The 18582-nt window shown below is 45.2% G+C and overlaps 1 protein-coding gene across 1 annotated transcript in view; it reads right to left on the minus strand.

Annotated features, from left to right (window-relative positions):
* The window catches only part of Gcfc2 (GC-rich sequence DNA-binding factor 2), a 30249-nt gene extending 14439 nt beyond the window's left edge, over nt 1-15810 (minus strand). Inside the window, exons 1-9 of the mRNA XM_051202996.1 lie at nt 15573-15810; nt 13492-13632; nt 11197-11421; nt 10474-10574; nt 9020-9135; nt 6092-6278; nt 4155-4278; nt 2223-2304; nt 1703-1815 (exon numbers count right to left, since the gene is read on the minus strand). Of these exons, the coding sequence (XP_051058953.1) occupies nt 1703-1815; nt 2223-2304; nt 4155-4278; nt 6092-6278; nt 9020-9135; nt 10474-10574; nt 11197-11421; nt 13492-13632; nt 15573-15810 (1327 nt within the window). The remainder of the gene's footprint in view (nt 1-1702; nt 1816-2222; nt 2305-4154; nt 4279-6091; nt 6279-9019; nt 9136-10473; nt 10575-11196; nt 11422-13491; nt 13633-15572) is intronic.
* Nucleotides 15811-18582: the final 2772 nt, after the last annotated feature.

Genomic DNA, 18582 nt, shown 5'->3' on the forward strand with positions numbered 1-18582 from the left:
CGAAGGGTAAGTACAGGGTAGCATGTAGAAAGGAGAACAAGGAAGGGTTATGCTAGGGGGTAAAAATGCAGGTAAAGGGTACACAGTCACGAAAGGGCCGAAGGCTGCTTGCTTTCCTAGTTTCAGTTCTGCCAGTTTCTTCGTGTGTGTGTGTGAGTGTGTGTGAGTGAGAGAGTGTGTGTGAGTGTGTGAGAGAGTGTGTGAGAGTGTGTGTGAGTGAGTGTGTGAGAGTGTGTGTGAGTGAGTGTGTGAGAGTGTGTGTGAGTGTGTGAGTGAATGTGTGTGAGTGTGAGAGAGTGTGTGTGAGTGAGAGTGTGTGTGAGTGTGTGAGTGTGTGAGTGTGAGTGAATGTGTGTGAGTGAGAGTGTGTGTGAGTGTGTGAGAGAGTGTGTGAGTGTGTGAGTGTTTGAGTGTGTGTGTGTGAGAGAGTGTGTGAGAGTGTGTGTGTGAGAGAGTGTGTGTGAATGTGTGTGTGTTTGAGTATTGTGAGTGAGTGAATGTGTGTGTGTGTGTGAGAGTGTGTGTATGAGAGAGTGTGTGAGTGTGTGTATGAGAGAGTGTGTGAGTGTGTGTGAGTGAGTGAATGTGTGTGAGTGTGTGTGTGTGAGAGAGTGTGTGAGAGTGTGTGTGTGAGAGAGTGTGTGTGAATGTGTGTGAGTGTTTGAGTATTGTGAGTGAGTGAATGTGTGTGAGTGTGTGTGTGAGAGTGTGTGTATGAGAGAGTGTGTAAGTGTGTGTATGAGAGAGTGTGAGAGAGTGTGTGAGAGTGTGTGAGTGAGTGAATGTGTGTGAGTGTGTGTGAGTGTGTGAGAGTGTGTGTGAATGTGTGTGTGTGCACGCGTGCGTGTGTACACAGGCATGGTGGATAGGTAAGTAAAAGTGTAGTGGAAAGAATGAAAAGCCTAAGTATTAGTACCCTGCTCTTAATTCAAGATCCACCATCTTTCAACACTACTGCGAGACCCCTCCCCCCCCCCCCCCCCCCCCCCCCCGTCCCCCAAGGCTGCATGGAACAACGGTGCTCTAGGACAGGCACACTGGGCCCTTCTTAGTCTGCCCAAAGGAGCATCTATACCTATTAGTAAACGTTTGCTACCAAACTGGAAAAAGGAAATGTAACTGATAACGGAAGTGCACAACCCCAAGGAGGCTCCAGGCTAAGTGCGGAGTCCACTGAGATGCATAGTTGGGAACTTGGCAAATGTATCTGTTTTGAGGATTTGATTTAATGCAGCTTCATGATGCTTTTAACCTGAGTTCATTACATTAAAGTGATGTTTTAAAAGTGTTTTTGTTAAATTACCGGTTTTAAATTACAAATGGTAACAGGTGACGCCAACATGCTCTCGTGTCACCCGGGAGGCCGCAGAGAGCCTGCAGGTGCCAGAGCACGCACATCACCCCTCTCTGGAGGCAGAAGTCTGATGCAAAGTGCTTTCTTGAATTTTCCCGTTTCAGTAATACGGATGTAAAGGCACCTGCAACAATGCCAGGAGATGGTGGTGCGCACCTTTAATCCCAGCACTCGGGAGGCAGACAGAGCTCTGTGAGTTCCAGGCCAGCCTGGTCTACACAGCGAGTCCCAGGACAGGCTCCAAAGCTCCAGAGAAATCCTGTCTCAAAAAACAACAAACAAAACCAGGCACCTACAACAGCTCTTTCTTCAGTATTTCGTCACTTCTAAGCACGTAAGACAACTGACCTTGGCGTTTCTGGAAGTTGGTCACCTCGGCAGGAGACAGTTCATCGTCACTAGACGTCCCCTCCTGATGGTCACAGTTGCCAGAGAGAGCCCTTGCTTGTCTTCTCTGCATCCTGCATTGTGCAGTAAAGTAAAACAAAAGCAAACAGTTCCTATGAAAAACACGAGCAGTGCTATTATCTTTCACAGACCCATCGCCATACTGCCGCCATTCATTTCAGGAAACTATCTCAGACCCTTTGTTCCCTTAGCTTCTTTGGTTATTATATTCTCTCAACAGAAAGGCTTCTTAAAGGGAGTGCGTGCAACTAGTTAGAGGTGGCTTCTAGTTCAAAGCCATTCGCCTAGCAGAGCCGCCTCACCAGCACGGCCCCGAACCTCGCTCTGAGGCCAGCTGAACTGGGCTCTGGTTTTACAGCAGTTTGAAAGTCAGCAATGTTGGGCGGGGTGACTGGCCAATTCTACCGAAACAGCGAAAAGTGCTTGCTCGGCGTGTTGAGTCTTCATTTTATACAGATACCTTCGAGCCTCCATCTCTTCTAAAATCTGTTGATCCTTTTCATCTAGAGCCAAGTTTCCATTTGCTGACGCGTCAGCGTTTCCTGTTAAATGACAAAGTTATCTTTGTACTACAGTATCAAAATAGTGAATCACAGAAGCTGTGGGTAGAGTGTGTGTGTAAGAACACGCGATGCACTAATTGCACATCTGTTATGCAATGAGTGTAAATGTCCATTGCCTGTCAGCGTTAGCGGTCATCACGCCTGCTGGCCTACACGCATGTCCTTGCGGCTGTGTGCCTTTCAGCACAGAGCAGGTTTCTCCTCTCGTTCTTTCGTTTCTTCTTTTCTAGTAATCTACACCCATTTCCTCCAGAGTCACACCAGAGATACTCACACCGCCAACATCTCACTCATACTGCGTGTGCTTCCTTCCTTTTAGCACGTCCATCTACTGTTCACCACTGACTAAATACGGAACTTAACAGTCACTTCACTCTTCCTTCTCACCCACACGGGATCTCCTTCCCCCTCAAGCTAGGATGCTACTGCGGCTGCAGTGTGGAGTGAGGATGTGGAACTGTCACTCACTCCCTACTCTGCTGGGACCCACCCGTCTGTCTGCACTGGCCTCCAACTACAGAGCTGGACTGTGGGAAAATGGTTTCCAACCACTCTGCTCTGTGTCGGGGGCTGTGAGGATGGTCTAGCACTCGAGAGCACCGATTGCTTTTCCAGACCGCAAGGGTTCCGTTCCAAGCACCCCCTCGGCAGCTTATAAGTGCCTGTAATGCCGGTCCCAGGGGATCTGACACCCTTTTGAACTCGGAACACTCCTATACACGTGTGATGCCCTTACACATACACAGATACCTAGAAAAATAAATACTTAAGAACAAATTCTGTCCCAAGTGCTTAAGTGACTGGAAATCACGTCGTTTAGTTTTTGACCTTATACAAGGTATGTTGAACAGGTTTAGGTGAAGGGTCAATGTGCAAATATAGAAAAGGCTTTTGTTTGTACTGGCTGGTTATATGACAACTTGACACAAATTAAGAGTCATCAGAGGGGAGGGAGCCTCAACTGAGAAAATGTCTCCATAAAATCTGGCTATAGAAAATCCTTTATGGTATTTTCTTAATTAGTGATTGACGTGGGAGGGCTACTCTGGGTCCATGGTCCCGGGTTCTATAAGAAAGCAGGCTGAGCCAGCCATGCAGAGCAGGCCAGTAAGCAGCATCCTCCACGGCCTCTGCATCCGCCGCTCCTGCATGCAGGTTCCTGACCTGAGTTCGTGCCTCATCTGCTGCTGGTGATGACTATGGAACTGTGAGGGAAATAAACCCTTAGCTCCCTAACTTGCTTCTGCTCACGGTGTTTCATCGCAGCAATGCGATCCTAACGAGGATAGCTGTTGCTTTTCTTTAAATTGTTTCTACCTTTTATGCTCCAGCTATCCTATGCAGTAACTGCAGCTCTGCCGCCACCAGCAGCCCCGAAGGACCAGAAGCCCCAGGGAATTCTGCTCCTTCAGGCACCAACTCTTCCAAAGCTACTACGGAAACTTACTTAGATCTCCATCCCACTGAAGAACTCAAAGGCTGCTTCCCAGAGAGGCTGAACAGGAATCAGCTCACCTAGCTCACCTCAAGTCTCCCAAGGACACACACACCCTCCGTATAAACCACAACCACGCCCTCCTTATAAACAAACCTTCTCCACCTGGCTCCTCCCTAGTTGCTGACCCAGCCTCCTGACCTCAGGTGAATTTTATTTAATCAAACACATCTTTGCGTAATTAAACAAATATTCCAGAGTATAAACAAAAGTAACACACCTTAAATTAATATTTTACAACAGATAGTATTTTTTTTAAATACAGAACTAAAAGTATTTTTATTCCCCAGATGGCAATCTAGCTTAGCAAATAATGAAACATAAAAGCACTAACGTGATAGCTTTTGCAAATAGGATGATTCACATTTTAACTCCTCTTGTCTCCGTTTCAAAAGTGCTTCGGATCGCTTAGAAAGCAAAGTGCATGTGGATGACTCTAGCTCCTCAATGCTGGCAATCTGAAACACATAAACCGGATTCTGCAGTTGTCAACGACTGATTATGCAAAGAGCAAACGGTATTATTTGTAATCACACATATACATTCAGTTCTTGAAAAAATTAATTCCAGTGTCAGTGCAAGTTACCACAGGTTGTGAAACCCAATGACACGGGGTCAGGACCACGTGCATGAGAGGCAAGTAAGAAGAGAGGAGAAACTGGGGGACTCGAAGAAGCTGGTAAAATCTGGGAGACAGGAATGGGGGCTGGGTTGTAACTCAGTGCTGGAGTGCTTGCCGGGCGTGTGTAAGGGCCCTGGTTTGAGCCCCGGCACCAGAATAAACTTCACAAAATGGGAGAGATACGCTAGGGAGAGAAAAGAGGACTTGGGTACAGAACTGTGACTACAAGACACTGACTCCCACTTCAGAGCAGCTGATTCATTCCAGTGTCTACAGCTGCTTCCAGGGGTGCAGGCTTTTAACAGTGTAATTAGAAAATTTAGACTAAAAAATACAACGGAAAGCAAGCATCAACTGTCAATTAACACAATACTTCATGGGCAGAACAGATATGGAAAGCTGAGTTTTTTTTTAACTATCTTTTTTCTTTTGAAGTTCTGTGGTTTCAATAACAGACCTTGTAAAAAGGTAATAGAGGATCCCAGCATCAGGACTGAGTGTGCACAAAACACAATATGTAAAGCGAAAGACTTAAAAACCTATAGCGTAAAAATTTAAAACAATATACAAGTATGAAAAAACCCCACAAGGAAAAAAAAAAACTGGTAAGTTTTATATCAAATTGGATAAGCATTACAAAGTTTAAATCAGGAGCTGGAGAGAGAGCTCAGTGGTTAAGAGCACTGGCTGCTCCTCCAAGGGCACCCACACGGCAGCTCACAGCCATCTGTAACTCCAGTTCCAGGGGATTCACACACCTGGGATCCCACAGCGCGGGAGGCTAAGGCAGAAGAAGGCTCACCGCAAGGGTGAGGCTATGGTCAGCCACACAGGGCTCCAAGTCAGCCCGACTTCAGGCTTGTTCACAACTGAAACTAATCCAGATAATAAAATGAAGGCCATTTTTCCCCGACAAAACAGACATTTTACACACTCCATTTTCACTAATCTAGTGAAGTAATAAATCACCATTCGTTGTGGAGAATCCTTTGGCAAAAGCTGTATAAGCCTGAGGACTACTTATACTCAGCAATGAATTTTATTTTCCAGTAAAGTGCCTTAGATGAAATGTTAACACAAAATGTATGTGATCCAGCCTTAATACGAGGGGATTGCACCATGACATGCCATCTTTGGTTGATATCTCTTCAAGGCCCGCCCTTTCCTGAAAGGAAATGGAGGAGTGGATCTGGGGGAGGGAGGGGGGAGGGAAGGGGGAGAGGGAGGGAAGCTGCAGTTGGGATGTGGTATATGATTTTAAAAATTAGACCCATAAAACTTTACATAACTTAAAACAGCAACTAAAAAACCAAAAACCAAATGAAAACAAAAAGCTCAAAACCCCAGAGCCAACTAACAGCCCATGTCTACCATTAACGAGAAATCGGCAATGCCATGTTAGAAATCTGTATGGGGGCATATTAACTGTAATGTCAGGACTCGGGAGGCTGAGGCAGGGTTGTAAGCCAAGGCCACCCTGGGCATTACAGTAGGAACCTGCTGAAATCCCACACCACCACGGGTCCTCAGACGCAGAGCTCAGGTCCTCATGCTTGACTAACACGTGGCCCAACCAAGCCCATCTCCCTAGCCCTGTTTCACTTTGTTAACTAAGGGAGAGTTGGCGATTCAGCCATACTTATATATACCTTTTCATTTAGACAGTCGACTATGTTTTCCACGTAAATTTTCATGCCTTTGTAGAATTTGTAGTTTAGAGCGTGATCCGATGTGTTCTCCAGGTTCTGGATTGCAGTCTTTGAACTCTTGATGTCTTGTACGTATTTTTCATATTCTCTCTGGTGCGAGCGATGAGATTCCTGTAGTAATGTTAATCTAAATAAAACAAAAGTTTCATTTTTCATACCTTTCCTTTTAGGAGGTATTCTAATGAAGACGTTTTCAAATACAACTAGGGAGCGTGATTACCAAACAAATGTGGGTTTACTAGGTGTGTGATGTGAGCCCAGGGAGATCACAATTCCCAACTCAAAGGGAAAGGCAAAAGAGAGAGAGAGAGAGAGAGAGAGAGAGAGAGGGGCACCTACCGGGCATTAGAAACAGGCTGACCATAGGATTTATTTGTAGATTTAGTTATTCCTTGAAATTAGGTCTCTTTAACTCAAATTGGCCTATATACCAAAAGGATGTCCTTGAACTCCTGATCCTCCTGCCCCCACATTACAGGCATGTGCCACCACGCCATTTATAGGCTAGTTTTAAGGTACAATGACTCCGTTTGAGGCTAAGATTGATCAGAACTTACAAACTGAAAGAGATACCACCAAGGCCAAGCAAAGGTTTTTAATGAAACAAGGAAGTCCACGTGTTCACTGTTATAGCAGCCTGTGGTCTTGCTGGAAGACGGAGTGAGCTGGCATTAACACCGTTTAAACATGTTATGGCTTGGTATATGATCTAACTGCTTGTGATTTCTGATGGAATTAGAATTTGCTGCTCCACAGTGTCCACTCCATTTGAGATGTGCCGCTCTGCTAAAGTAAGAACAGCTTACTCGTCCAGCCCTCGGGAGTACAACACACACCAATTCAAGGACCGCTTACTTCTAAGTTACCTATCACAGACAAAAGCCAACAGTAACACACGAAGTACATTTCTTTCCTGCTAACCTACTCCTTAGAACTTCTTCAGTCTTTGAGCTGTATGTACTGAAAAGACACACACTCTCTCTCTCTCTCATAAACACACACACACACACACACACACACACACACACACGAGCTAAAAATAACATACAGAAAATATCATTAATGAATGATTTGAAATAGAACATTATTAGTGATAGACTCAGTGTCTCTCATTCTATCCCTCTTCGATATAATCCCCCAAGAAACACCAGCTGGGTTCTGGCTTGTACACAATTCTTGATGCAGTAGCTTTGATTCTGCTGGGTTCTAACTAGGAAAGCTAATTAAGACACCAGTAAATGATAATGAGTGTACTTGAGAAATAATCCTGAATCTGTTGAAGTAATTTCATTCCTCATCACCACTGCAGAACACTCACTTAGAAGCTGGCCAGCTTTACTCTGTAGCGGGTCAGACAGTAAATATCTCAGCTTTTAGAGCTACGTAACTGTTCTTGCTGCTACTCAGCTCTGTGCTGTATCTCACCGAAGTACCCACAGGCAGTACTGAACATTCCAGCAGAGCTGTGTTCCAATACAATGTCATTTACCAACACAAGCAAGCTGGAGCCTGCTAACCCCCAGTATTCAGACACTAAGTGCTGTATGCCTTAAGATTTCACATGCTTATTTCATACTCCTACAGATTTTCTGTAAAAGTATCTTTAAACAAACAGCTGCAGCGGACAGATTCTGCAATGTGGCTAAGGAACCCAGTCACTTTAAAACTGATTTGAGAAAAATTTGAAGCTATTCAACAAGTACCCTGAGCCGGTGGCTCAGGAGTAATGCACAAGTCTGATGCCCTGAGTTCAATCTCCAGACCCCATGTAAAGATGGAAGAGAACAGACCCCTCAGAGCTACGCTCTGCCTCTGCCCATGTGCCATGCATGTGTGAGCACATATACTTTGAAAAGAAAAATGAAGATATTCTTTAAACAGTACCAAAACTGAATGTACATTCTGTACCATACTGTCACATAGGCTAATCAAACCTTGACCATCACATCTACTCTCTCTCTAGCAGACACTAGCTTCCAAGTATATTCTATAATAAAACATTCAGAACAAATAGTCTCTGACAGGACATGAGCAAAGCACAGCCATAAGGTTAGCACTATCTGCTCAGTGTAATAATTAATGCCCACAGTGCAATGAGAATTATGCTTTTGGAAGGTACTGTACCAGTAGTCATAAAAATAAGCTCTTGGCCGTGGTAAATTTCCCGTTAATGATTTTAAGAAAAAAAACCATATGCACACACACAGACAAAGCCAGATACAGGTGCACACACCTGTAATCCCAGCACTAGGGAGGTCAAGGCAGGAGGATCATGGTTGGAAGCCAGCCATGGCTACATAGTAACATCTAACATCTGAGGCTGGCCTGGGCTGCAGAGTAAGACCCTGTCTCAACAAACAAAATGCAACAAAGCAAAGAGACACATTCACCGATATAGCAACATATGGACATATGGACGAGACTTAGAACAGAGAAATAAATCAACGATGGGAACAAACATGAAATGTGTGCTGTAGGTGAGCATGCTGGTACACCGTGGATGAACATGGAGGATTATGTAACACAGGAACTCAGAGGACAGAAGTTCAAGGCCAGCTGGGCTACAGTCAAGGTCACGTCTCTAAAGACAACACAAAACAAAATGCGAAGAACCCAGCAGTGTAGAAAAAACGCCTATAGTCATATGAAATTAAAAACATTGTAATTACTGTTGTTAACCATGTAAGGATTACCTGTCATTAAGACTGACAAGACAAAGAAAATCTACTGCTTATATGGTAAAATAATTTTTTTCCTTATAAACCTGTTTAATATTAACGTTTAATAACTAAAAGAACATAGTGATTTTTTTTTTTTAACTATTAATCACTGAGGACAAATGCAAATTACAAAATAAGCATTACTCACCTATTATTTAACTGTTTCTTTATAATTTCCAGATTTACTGGTGGGAATGAAATGGAAGTGTCAAACTTCTTTGGTGTTTGAGAGTCACTGTTGTGGGAAAGGTCTATGTTTTGTCCCTAAAACAATGGGAAAAATTACTTATAACACGAAGGAGACTAAATAACATTTCCAAGCCTTTGGGATACCACGGTCACAACACAACATTAAAAAAAAAAATCTTTACCAATTTTAGAATATACTAATGCCTCTTTCTCCAGCTAAGAACTGTGGTAAATGGCTTATATCCCAGCACCCAGAAAATAAGAGGCCAGCCTTGTCTGTAGCGAGTCCCAGGGCAGCAAGGCTACATAGCGAGAGAGCATGTCTAAAGAAACAAACTCCCGGGCTGGAGAGATGGCTCAGAGGTTAAGAGCACTGACTGTTCTTCCAGAGGTCCTGAGTTCAATTCCCAGCAACCACATGGTGGCCCACAGTCATCTGTAATGAGATCTGGTGCCCTCTGCTGGAATGCAGACACACATGCGTACAGAATACTGTATACATAATAAATAAATAAATCTTTAAAAAAAAAAAAAGAAAAAAGAAACAAACTCCCAAACCAAAACCAAACAAATGAAACCAACCAATCCCGGCCTCCCAATCCACCCCTGCCTTTGCAGTACTGAGAATTCAACTGAGCGCCTGATGTATGCTAGGCAAGTACACTACCACTGAGCTACAGTTCCAGCCCCAAGTCTACTAAATTCACATGTACAAAACGAATTGTAAAATTTGGACTTCCACAAAAGTTAGTTTATGAGGTATCGAGCTAGTTTTGCTGATTTTCTGATGCATTCTCAGGAACTCGGGCAGTTCTTGAAGAAACATGAGTAAGTAAAGCCATGCCTGTTTGGGATAGGCAACCTGCAGAGAACACATTCCTAAAAGAGTATCTTATGGCGCTTATCCTTAGTCTTTCTGGCGACCCTAGCTCATCGCTACCACACCAAGCAAAGGTGCAGAGCAGGCTTGGGGAGGCAGAGCAGGCTTGGGGAGGCATGGGAAGGCAGAGCAGGCTTGGGGAGGCAGAGGCAAGGACTGCTGTTCTGTGGTCGCGGCTCCAAGAACACCCAGAGCGCCCAGAACTGGGAAAAGCAGCTCCTCTTACCTAGGGCCTCCAGAGAGGAAGCAAAGTCCTGACAACTGACAGGATCCACGCTGTGAGAGATCAAGTGGATTTCTGGCCAGCAAGATGGCTGGGCAGAAAAGCTGTGCATGGAGACCTGAGTCTGACCTCCAGAACTCACGTCTTTGGAAAGACAACCAACTCTACAAAGTTATCCCCGACTATCACGCATACACTGTGGCGTGAGGGCCCACCCGTACTTTTTAGAAGTTATTGTCACTGTGTTGTGGTGATGTGTTATATATAGCGCCCTCAAGATGCTACCACACAGACAGAGACAGTTACTTACCTCTATGATCTTGACTGCTTTTCTCATTTGCTGCTGTTCCCACATGTCCTGACTTTCATCTTCCTGACTTTCTTCTTCGCTCGCTTCTGCATTTCTGACTGCTGCACAACAAAAAGTCAACACGTTAACACTCAGTGTTTTCCCATTAGGACAACAGTACTCAGATTTGGGGGGTTACTTTCTCCAGGCCTAGTAGCAATTATTCACATGCAGTTTCTTCTTCCTAATAATCCAGCACTGGGGAGCCAGTATTACCGTCATCTTAAAAAACGAGGCCACTACTCAGGGCTCAGTAACTGGTTGAAGCGCTGTCTCGAAATGAGAACTCAAATGCAGCCATTGGGCCCAGGGCCGGCATGCGCATCGCCAGCCGCAAAGGGCTGGGGAGAACAAAAGGTTTTAAAAATATCTCCTCTGGGCCACTGACAACCCTGAAGAACCCACACGTAGGAGAGAATCGACTCCCACAAGTTGTCCTCTGAACTCCATACTTATTCCGTGACACCCATGTGCCCATACTCTCACCCACAACACAAAATGAGACATCAGGCTCAGTGACCTGAGTTCAGTCCTGAGACCCCGTACCAAAGCTTCATGCACGCTAGGCAAGCTGAGCTGCATCCCCATCTCCGACAGCAAGCGTGGTCACGAGCAAACAGAAATTTCACTACAGTAAAGGAAATGCCTTGATCTCATATGGCCGTAAATAAATTACACACATACATGTTTCTTCGGCCATTCTTTGTCTGAGTGTTTGAGGCTTCGGGGCAAACAGTATTCTCTTCTCACAGTCATCGGGGTCACTCTCTGTGTCCTCCTCATGTGTCTTCTTCCTGTCACTAGTGCCGGAGGGGTGGTGTACGTCCAGTGAAATGTAGTCGCCCGGGGTCCTGGCCGACGCGCGTTTTCTGCGGGCGTCCTGGATAAAAGCCGAGTCAGGGACCTTAACTGAAACAGATGGAGAGGGCAGTGAATACCAAACAGCTACCGCGCGGGCGCTCCTTGCACTCAAGGCGAGAAAAAGAAGGCACCCCGTTCCGGAATTTTCCACCGCTTAGATGGATTCACAGGCCTGCAATAGAAGTCTAGTCAGTAAGGGAAGAAAATTAATATAATAGGCATAAAATGCACACCAGAGAAATGAACCTAATCTATCAGGAAATACACGCGCGAACTTCCCAGGGGTCTGTGTCAGGACAGGAAGTGGAGGAGCTGAGCACAGTCAGACCGTACTGAGACAGGCGGTTAGCGCCAGAGGCACAGCGGCCTGACTTAGAGAAGACACCGGGGCCCCAGCTACACACACACACACACACACACACACACACACACACACACACACAGAAGGGAGAAACAGTACCAACACACAGCCACGCCACGCCACATCAAGGTTTTCGTAGTGAGACCCACATGAAAGAAACTAAATGTAAAGAAAACACACTTTCCACTAGATAAACGAAACTACTCAGATAACAGCTTTTGTTGTTTTTAAACATTTTCGTTTTGCTTTAGAGATTTTTTTTTTTATTTTATATATATGAATCTTTACCTGCATGTGTGTCTGTGCACACGTGTGTACCTGGTGCCCATGGAGGCCACAGGGGGGTCATCATATGCCCTGGAACTGGAGTTACAGACAGCTGTGAGCTACTTCCCTGGGTGGGAACTGAACCCAGATCCTTTGGAAGAGCAGCCAGTGCTCTTAACGGCTGAGCCCTCTCTTATGCCCCGTAAATGACAACTTTAATGCAACTTTATTTTTTCTTTTATTTCTATGTCTAAGTATATATTCACTGACATGAATTCCTGTAATTTAGGAACAGAGGTTTCTTTGTGCATGAAGTTTACCTTTATACTTTATAAAAAATGTTTCCTTAGGAAAACCCACCATAAATAAGATGGCACGAGAAATTTCTAAAGCATCTGAAAACAATAGACACTGTAAGTTCCATGTCCTCCAGGCAGCCGCTATGTAGGCAAGAACGACTCTGAGCTCCTATCCTCCTGCTTTCCTTCTTCCCACTTCCAAATGCTGGGGTTACAGGCATGGACCACCATGACCAGCTTTTGTGATGCCGAGGATCCAAATACGGAGCTTCATACACGCTAGGCACGCACTCTACCAACTCAGCCACCCTGACCTCATCTGCCTGAGAAACAGATACAACACGTGTATCAGGCAAAGAGAAGACATAACTGTGAAGGCTCTAGTGGATAGAACACAAGAGAGAAAGTGAGAGACAGCAGAAGTCTCAGCCATTACACAACAGGCTCAGCGGTGGCAGCCATAAGGGGGAAAGAGAGAAGACTCAGGTAAGCTGTGCTCTGACCTGTACATCCTCAGAATAAATGAATAGTAAATAAATGTCAGAAAGAGGAAGAGGAGGAGAGGCATAGAAGAGATGGCTTAGCAGTTAAAAGTACTTGATGCAGGAGGACCCTAAGAGAGACAAACATGGTCCCCTGGAGAAGGGGAAGGGACAAGGTCTCCCAAGCAAATTGGGAGCATGGGGGGAGGGAAGAGGGAGTTAGGAGGAAGAGGAGGGGAAAGGAGGGCATAAGGGAGAAGGAAAATTGAGCCAGGGAAAGAATAGAGGAGAGCAAGAAAAGAGATACCTAAATAGAGGGAGTCATTATAGGCTTAAAGAGAAATCTGGCACTAGGGAAATGTCCAGAGATCTACAAGGATGGCCCCAACTAACAATCTAAGCGATATATATCTTATATACCACCCTAGAGCCTTCATCCAGTAGCCCACAGCTAAACACTGAGCCAAACTCCTGGAATCCAGTTGCAGAGAGGGAGGAGTAATGGGCAACAATAAGAATCACTTGGGTACAAAGTACTGACACTAGAGCTGGGCATGGTGGTACATCATATTCTCAGGAGGGAGACCGTGAGTTTGAGGCCAGCCTAAGCTCCAGAATGAATTGCAGACCAGCCTGGGTACAAAGTGAGACCCTGTCTCAAAAAAGGGAGGAAGTTAAGTTAGTTATGTAAAATACAAAGATTACCAACCTATGGGTGAAACTTCTTTGTCTTCCAGAGAACTAGAGCTTTCGGAGCCTGGACTCTGATCACCCTTACTTTCCGAGGAGGGATGTGTTTCTTCCTCTTCATCCGTTGAGAGATCAGCTGTTCCAGATTCTAAGATGACACCTTTATAATCGAGAAAAGTCAAAATATTTGAACCAATAGCCAAAATAAACATATACAATTCATAAGACTCCCTCTTATTTCAATACTGTATGGAGCTCAGAAAGGACTGGAACAAATAAAGGTTTTAAAGGGCAGGCAGGAGGCAGAGCAGAGCTCAAGGACACACACATACTGTCCTCTCAGAAGCCAAGTTTGGTTCCCAGCACCTGGGTCAGGCAGCTAACAACTCCCATATTCCAGGAGGGGGAAAAAGCCAGTTTCATTCACACTGGTTGACGAAACAATGAAAATGATTAATTTTATTACGTCTTGAACTGAATACACATCTTCTTTAGGATAGAGGTAACAAAACCCACAAAATCTCTTCGGAACCTCTATTTTTATGAGTTACAAAGAAAGTCCAAAGGCAAAATAAGTTTGAAAATCACTGTTCTAGATGGGAAGTAACGGTGAGTCTGAGCTTCAGTACTCAAGGTGAAGCAGATGACTGACATACTTTAAGTCGCCAATACAAACGATCATTCAAACTCTAGATGAACAGAGGAGAGAGCCCCTACAGTGGCCAAAAAAAAAAAAAAATCCACCAAGATCCTGAACCTTGAAGACATTATTTTACGTGAGATAAGCGAGTATTCATTCAGATGTAGAATCGGAACAAACTGGAGGGACTCAGAGAGACAGAGCAGAATGGTGGTTAATATCGGCTGGTCGTGGAGATATGTTGGCAAAGGTTACAAAATTCTACAAGAGTAAGTTTACGGTATCTAAGTTTAGGGTATCTATTGTACAACAGAGATGTTAGTAGGTATCAGTGTGTTTTGCTGTATGCTCTACTTGGAAATGGCTGAAGGATTTTATGTGTTCCCACCATGAAATAAAATTAGATCTGTGTAAACAACCCAAGGTATTTCAAATCATCTTGTGCACCATTAAGTATACCCAACTTTCATTTACAAGTAAGCATTTGGTTGGGAGAAAAGCCAGGACTTGAGGACTGATGAAGTATGAGTGTTCTGCTTGCATGCATGCATGTATGTATGTACTTATGCTCGTATACATGGTATGTGCATCTGGCCCGACAAGGTCAAAGAGGGTTCCCAACCTAGAGCTACAGACCACTCTGAGCCTCTATGTGGGGATGCTGGACACTGAACTTAGTTCCTCTAGAAGAACAGTGCTCCTAACCGCTGAGCGACCTCTGTAGTCCAAGAGACTTTGCATTTGATGACATGAACGGAACAGTCCATAGTGTCACCAATCTCAGCCACAACACATCGTTTTACATTATTTGTGTCCACTTTTTGTCGTTACTGACGATAACTGATCTTTAAAAGGACTGTTAGGGTATAAGCTTCACCCCAGCCCCAGGCATCCACACACCCAGAGTCTGGAATGGGAATGTTATGGCGGAGGAGGTTCCACCCAAGGTCCTCTCCCCCACCTCCCTGCAAACCCTACTGCATCTCAGAAAGCCCGCCAAACGATGGCCCTTCCCCCAGAGATAGTCAAGACCACTCCCACAGGGTATTAACTGTCCCCCAGAGAACACACTCCTGGTCCTTACTGTCTCCCAACTCCTCTCTGGGAGCTCTGTACCCATTCAACGTTTTTTTTTCTTTTTCCCCTAATTCGGTTTGGTCTGATTTGGATTGCCGCGTGGGCAGAGAGGCTTATCCGGGTGTAGAAACTTTTTCCAATGACAGAGTTCCGAACTCTTACTCTTTAAGTAAATCGTCGGGTGTCCTTGGAAAACCGCTAAGAAATTTCCAAAAGGCACGTCTAACTTTCGGCTACTTTTACCAGCACCGGGAGTAGCTGGGCCCCTCTCTGAGGACCCAGGTGTGGGTCGCCTGCGCATGCAAACTGCGACGTGCCAGCAAAACCTACGGGGCCTGCCAGCGCCCGGGCAGCACCGGGAGCCCTCCCCGGCCCTGGGTCACCTGCGCCGCGGCCGCTGCGGGGAGCAGATCCCGGGCTGCGGCGGGAACTCGCCCACACCCGACCTCGGCCCCGGGAGCCACGGGCCCTGCGCGGCGGCTCCGCTCGCTCTGCTCTGCCGCCTGCCCCCGCCGGCACCGCGCCGGGCTGCTCCTCCAAGCCCGCGCCCTCGCCGTCGCCCTCGCTGTCGCTGGGCTCAACCTGGCGCCGCCTGAAAGTCCTCGGCGGCCGGAGCGCCATGGCACAAGCGGGACCGCGCGCGCACGGGTCCGCCCCGCGCGCCTGCGCCTGCGTCAGGCCCCGCCCTGGGGGGGGGGTAGCGCTGCGCACGCGCGGTAGCCAGAGTTCCGGCCCGTGCTGCGCAGCCGGTGACAGCCTTCTGATGAGCATGGAGAAGATTAATAATAATAATGATTATAATTATATATGTATTGCCATATATATAATATATACTGTCCCAGACAAGCTTGCAGCTTCCATGGCTGAGGTCTGGGAGAGGAGGACGTGCACATCCTGCCCAGAACCTATACTTCACAAAATTCTAAAATACAATAGAAATAGACAATTTTCTGAATAGATATCAGTTACCAAAATTAAATCAAGAACATATAACCAATTTAAATAGACCTATAACCCGTAATGAAACTGAAGCAGTCATCAAAAGTCTCCCAACCAAAAAAAAAAAAAAAGTTCAGTGTCAGATGGTTTCAGTGCAGAATTCTACCAGTAATTCAAAGAAGAGCTAATACCAATACTCCTCAAATTGTTCCACACAATAGAAGCAGAATGATCATTTCCAAAATCTTCTTACAAGGCTACACAGTTCCCTTAGTACCTAAGCCACACAAAGACACAACAGAAATAACTACAGACCAATATCCCTCATGAACATCGATGCGAAAATACTCAGTGAAACACTGGCAAATCAAATCCAAGAACACATCAGAGAACTCATCATCATGACCAAGTGGGCTTCATCCCAAGGATGCAGGGATGGTTCAACATACAAAAATCTATCAATGTGATCCACCATGTAAACAAACTGAAAAAGAAAACCTCATGATCATCTCACTAAATGCTGAAAAAGCCTTCGACAAATTCCAACACCCCTTCGTGATAAAGGGCTTGGAGACATCGGGGATAACGGGAACATATGTAAACATAATAAAAGCAATACACAGCAAACCAGGAGCCAACACTAAACTAAATGGAGAGAAACTCAATGTGATTCCTCTAAAATCAGGAATAAGACAAGGCTGCCCACTTTCTTCATATCTCTTCGATGTTGTACTTGAAGTTCTAGCTAGAACAGTGAGACACAAAAGGAGATCAAGGGGATACAAATTGGAAAGGAAGGAGTCAAACTTTCACTATTTGCAGATGATATGATAGTTTACATAAGTGACCCAGAAAAACTCTACCCGGGAACTCCTACAGCTGATAAACACCTTCAGCAAAGTGTCAGGATACAAGATTAACTAAAAAAAAAAAAAAAAGTCAGTAGCCCTACTATATACAGATGATAAATGGGCTGAGAAAGAAATCAGAGAAACATCACCTTTTACAATAGCCACAACAACATAAAATATCTTTGGGTAACACTCACCAAACAAGTGAAAGACCTATATAATAAAAACTTCGAGCGTTTAAAGAAAGAAATTATAGAAGATACCAGAAAATGATAATCTCCTATAAAGTCAAAATTTAAAAAAAAATGGTTGCATACTTCCAACACATATGCGCATGACATACATTGCCATTCCAAAATGGAGAAAGGGAAGAGAGTGGGGAAATCCAGATGAAATTATGACCAAACCCCAGCTGAACAAACCCCCTACTCTGCTCCCATAAGTCTGGTATCAAAGCACTGTAGATCTGTAGATCTCCAACCCCTTTCCCCTTTGTTGATCGCAACATAGTTCTCTCTGTTGGGCTGGTTCCCCTCCGTGTTAGCAGCTCTCCTCCCCAGATGTCTCACAGCTCTGGCATCTCCAACATTTTAGGGGTCTCCGAGGCAATCTAGACTTCAGCAATACAGTTTCACACAACTGCCTCCCTAGGCCTCCATGCAGGCACACTCCTGACTTAACTTTTAAAGCCAGAACCATGTGGCTGAAGCTTCCAAGTGCAGCTGCTTACAGGGGCAGGAATGTGTCCTCCTCATTCAACTACATCTTCACCACCCTCCTGTTTTAGACAGGTTCTTTCCTTCACTGTCTGAGCTTGGCTGCCCTGTCCTCCAGCTCAGAGATCAGCCAGCCTCTTTCCGCAGAGTGCTGGGATTAAAGGCATGTACAGCCACCGCCACCGCCGCCGCCACCAGCACCACACCTGGACCTAAATTTTTCTTTAATTCCTTTTCACACGTTGGAAGCTTAGCTGGGTGGGGTCTTGCCCCGAGGCCACCACTCCCCTTATTCCATTTCTTTATCTGTTTATCTCCTTGAACACAAGATTTACTCCGCTATACTTGCTCGTGCCCCCTTTCTATTCCATCTGAAAATTTTGTATTTTCTTGTCAGGCTCCCTCCTTTTCATTATAAATCTCCATGAGAATTGAGCAATAGTCACCACATGACAGAGTCTATACCAGTCTGTTTTGAGATTTCCTTTCCCAGTTCCATTAATCCTGAACTCTTAACTTTAGCCTCAGGCAGACTTTTTGGACAAGGACAAAAGGCAACCACATTCTTCACAAAAGCATCACAAGAATGATCTTTAGGCGACACACTGAAATTCCTCTCCTTGGAAACCTCTTGAGCCAGATTCCCATAGTTCAAATCTCCCTTGGTCCCAGTGCCTTTCGTGTTCCTACAGTCTGTCTCTTAAAGCATTCTACTGCTTGCCTAACCCAAAGTCCCTGCTACATGGTGAGACTATCCTAGCAACGTCCCCAGTACCAGCTTCTGTCTTAGGGTTTCTATTGCTGTGAAGAGACACATATTATTTGGGGTTGGCTTGCAGTTTCAGAGGCCTAGTTAATTACCATCATGGTGGAAAACATAGTGACTG

This window comes from Phodopus roborovskii, unplaced genomic scaffold, assembly GCF_943737965.1.
Source record: "Phodopus roborovskii unplaced genomic scaffold, PHOROB, whole genome shotgun sequence".
NCBI lineage: Eukaryota > Metazoa > Chordata > Mammalia > Rodentia > Cricetidae > Phodopus > Phodopus roborovskii.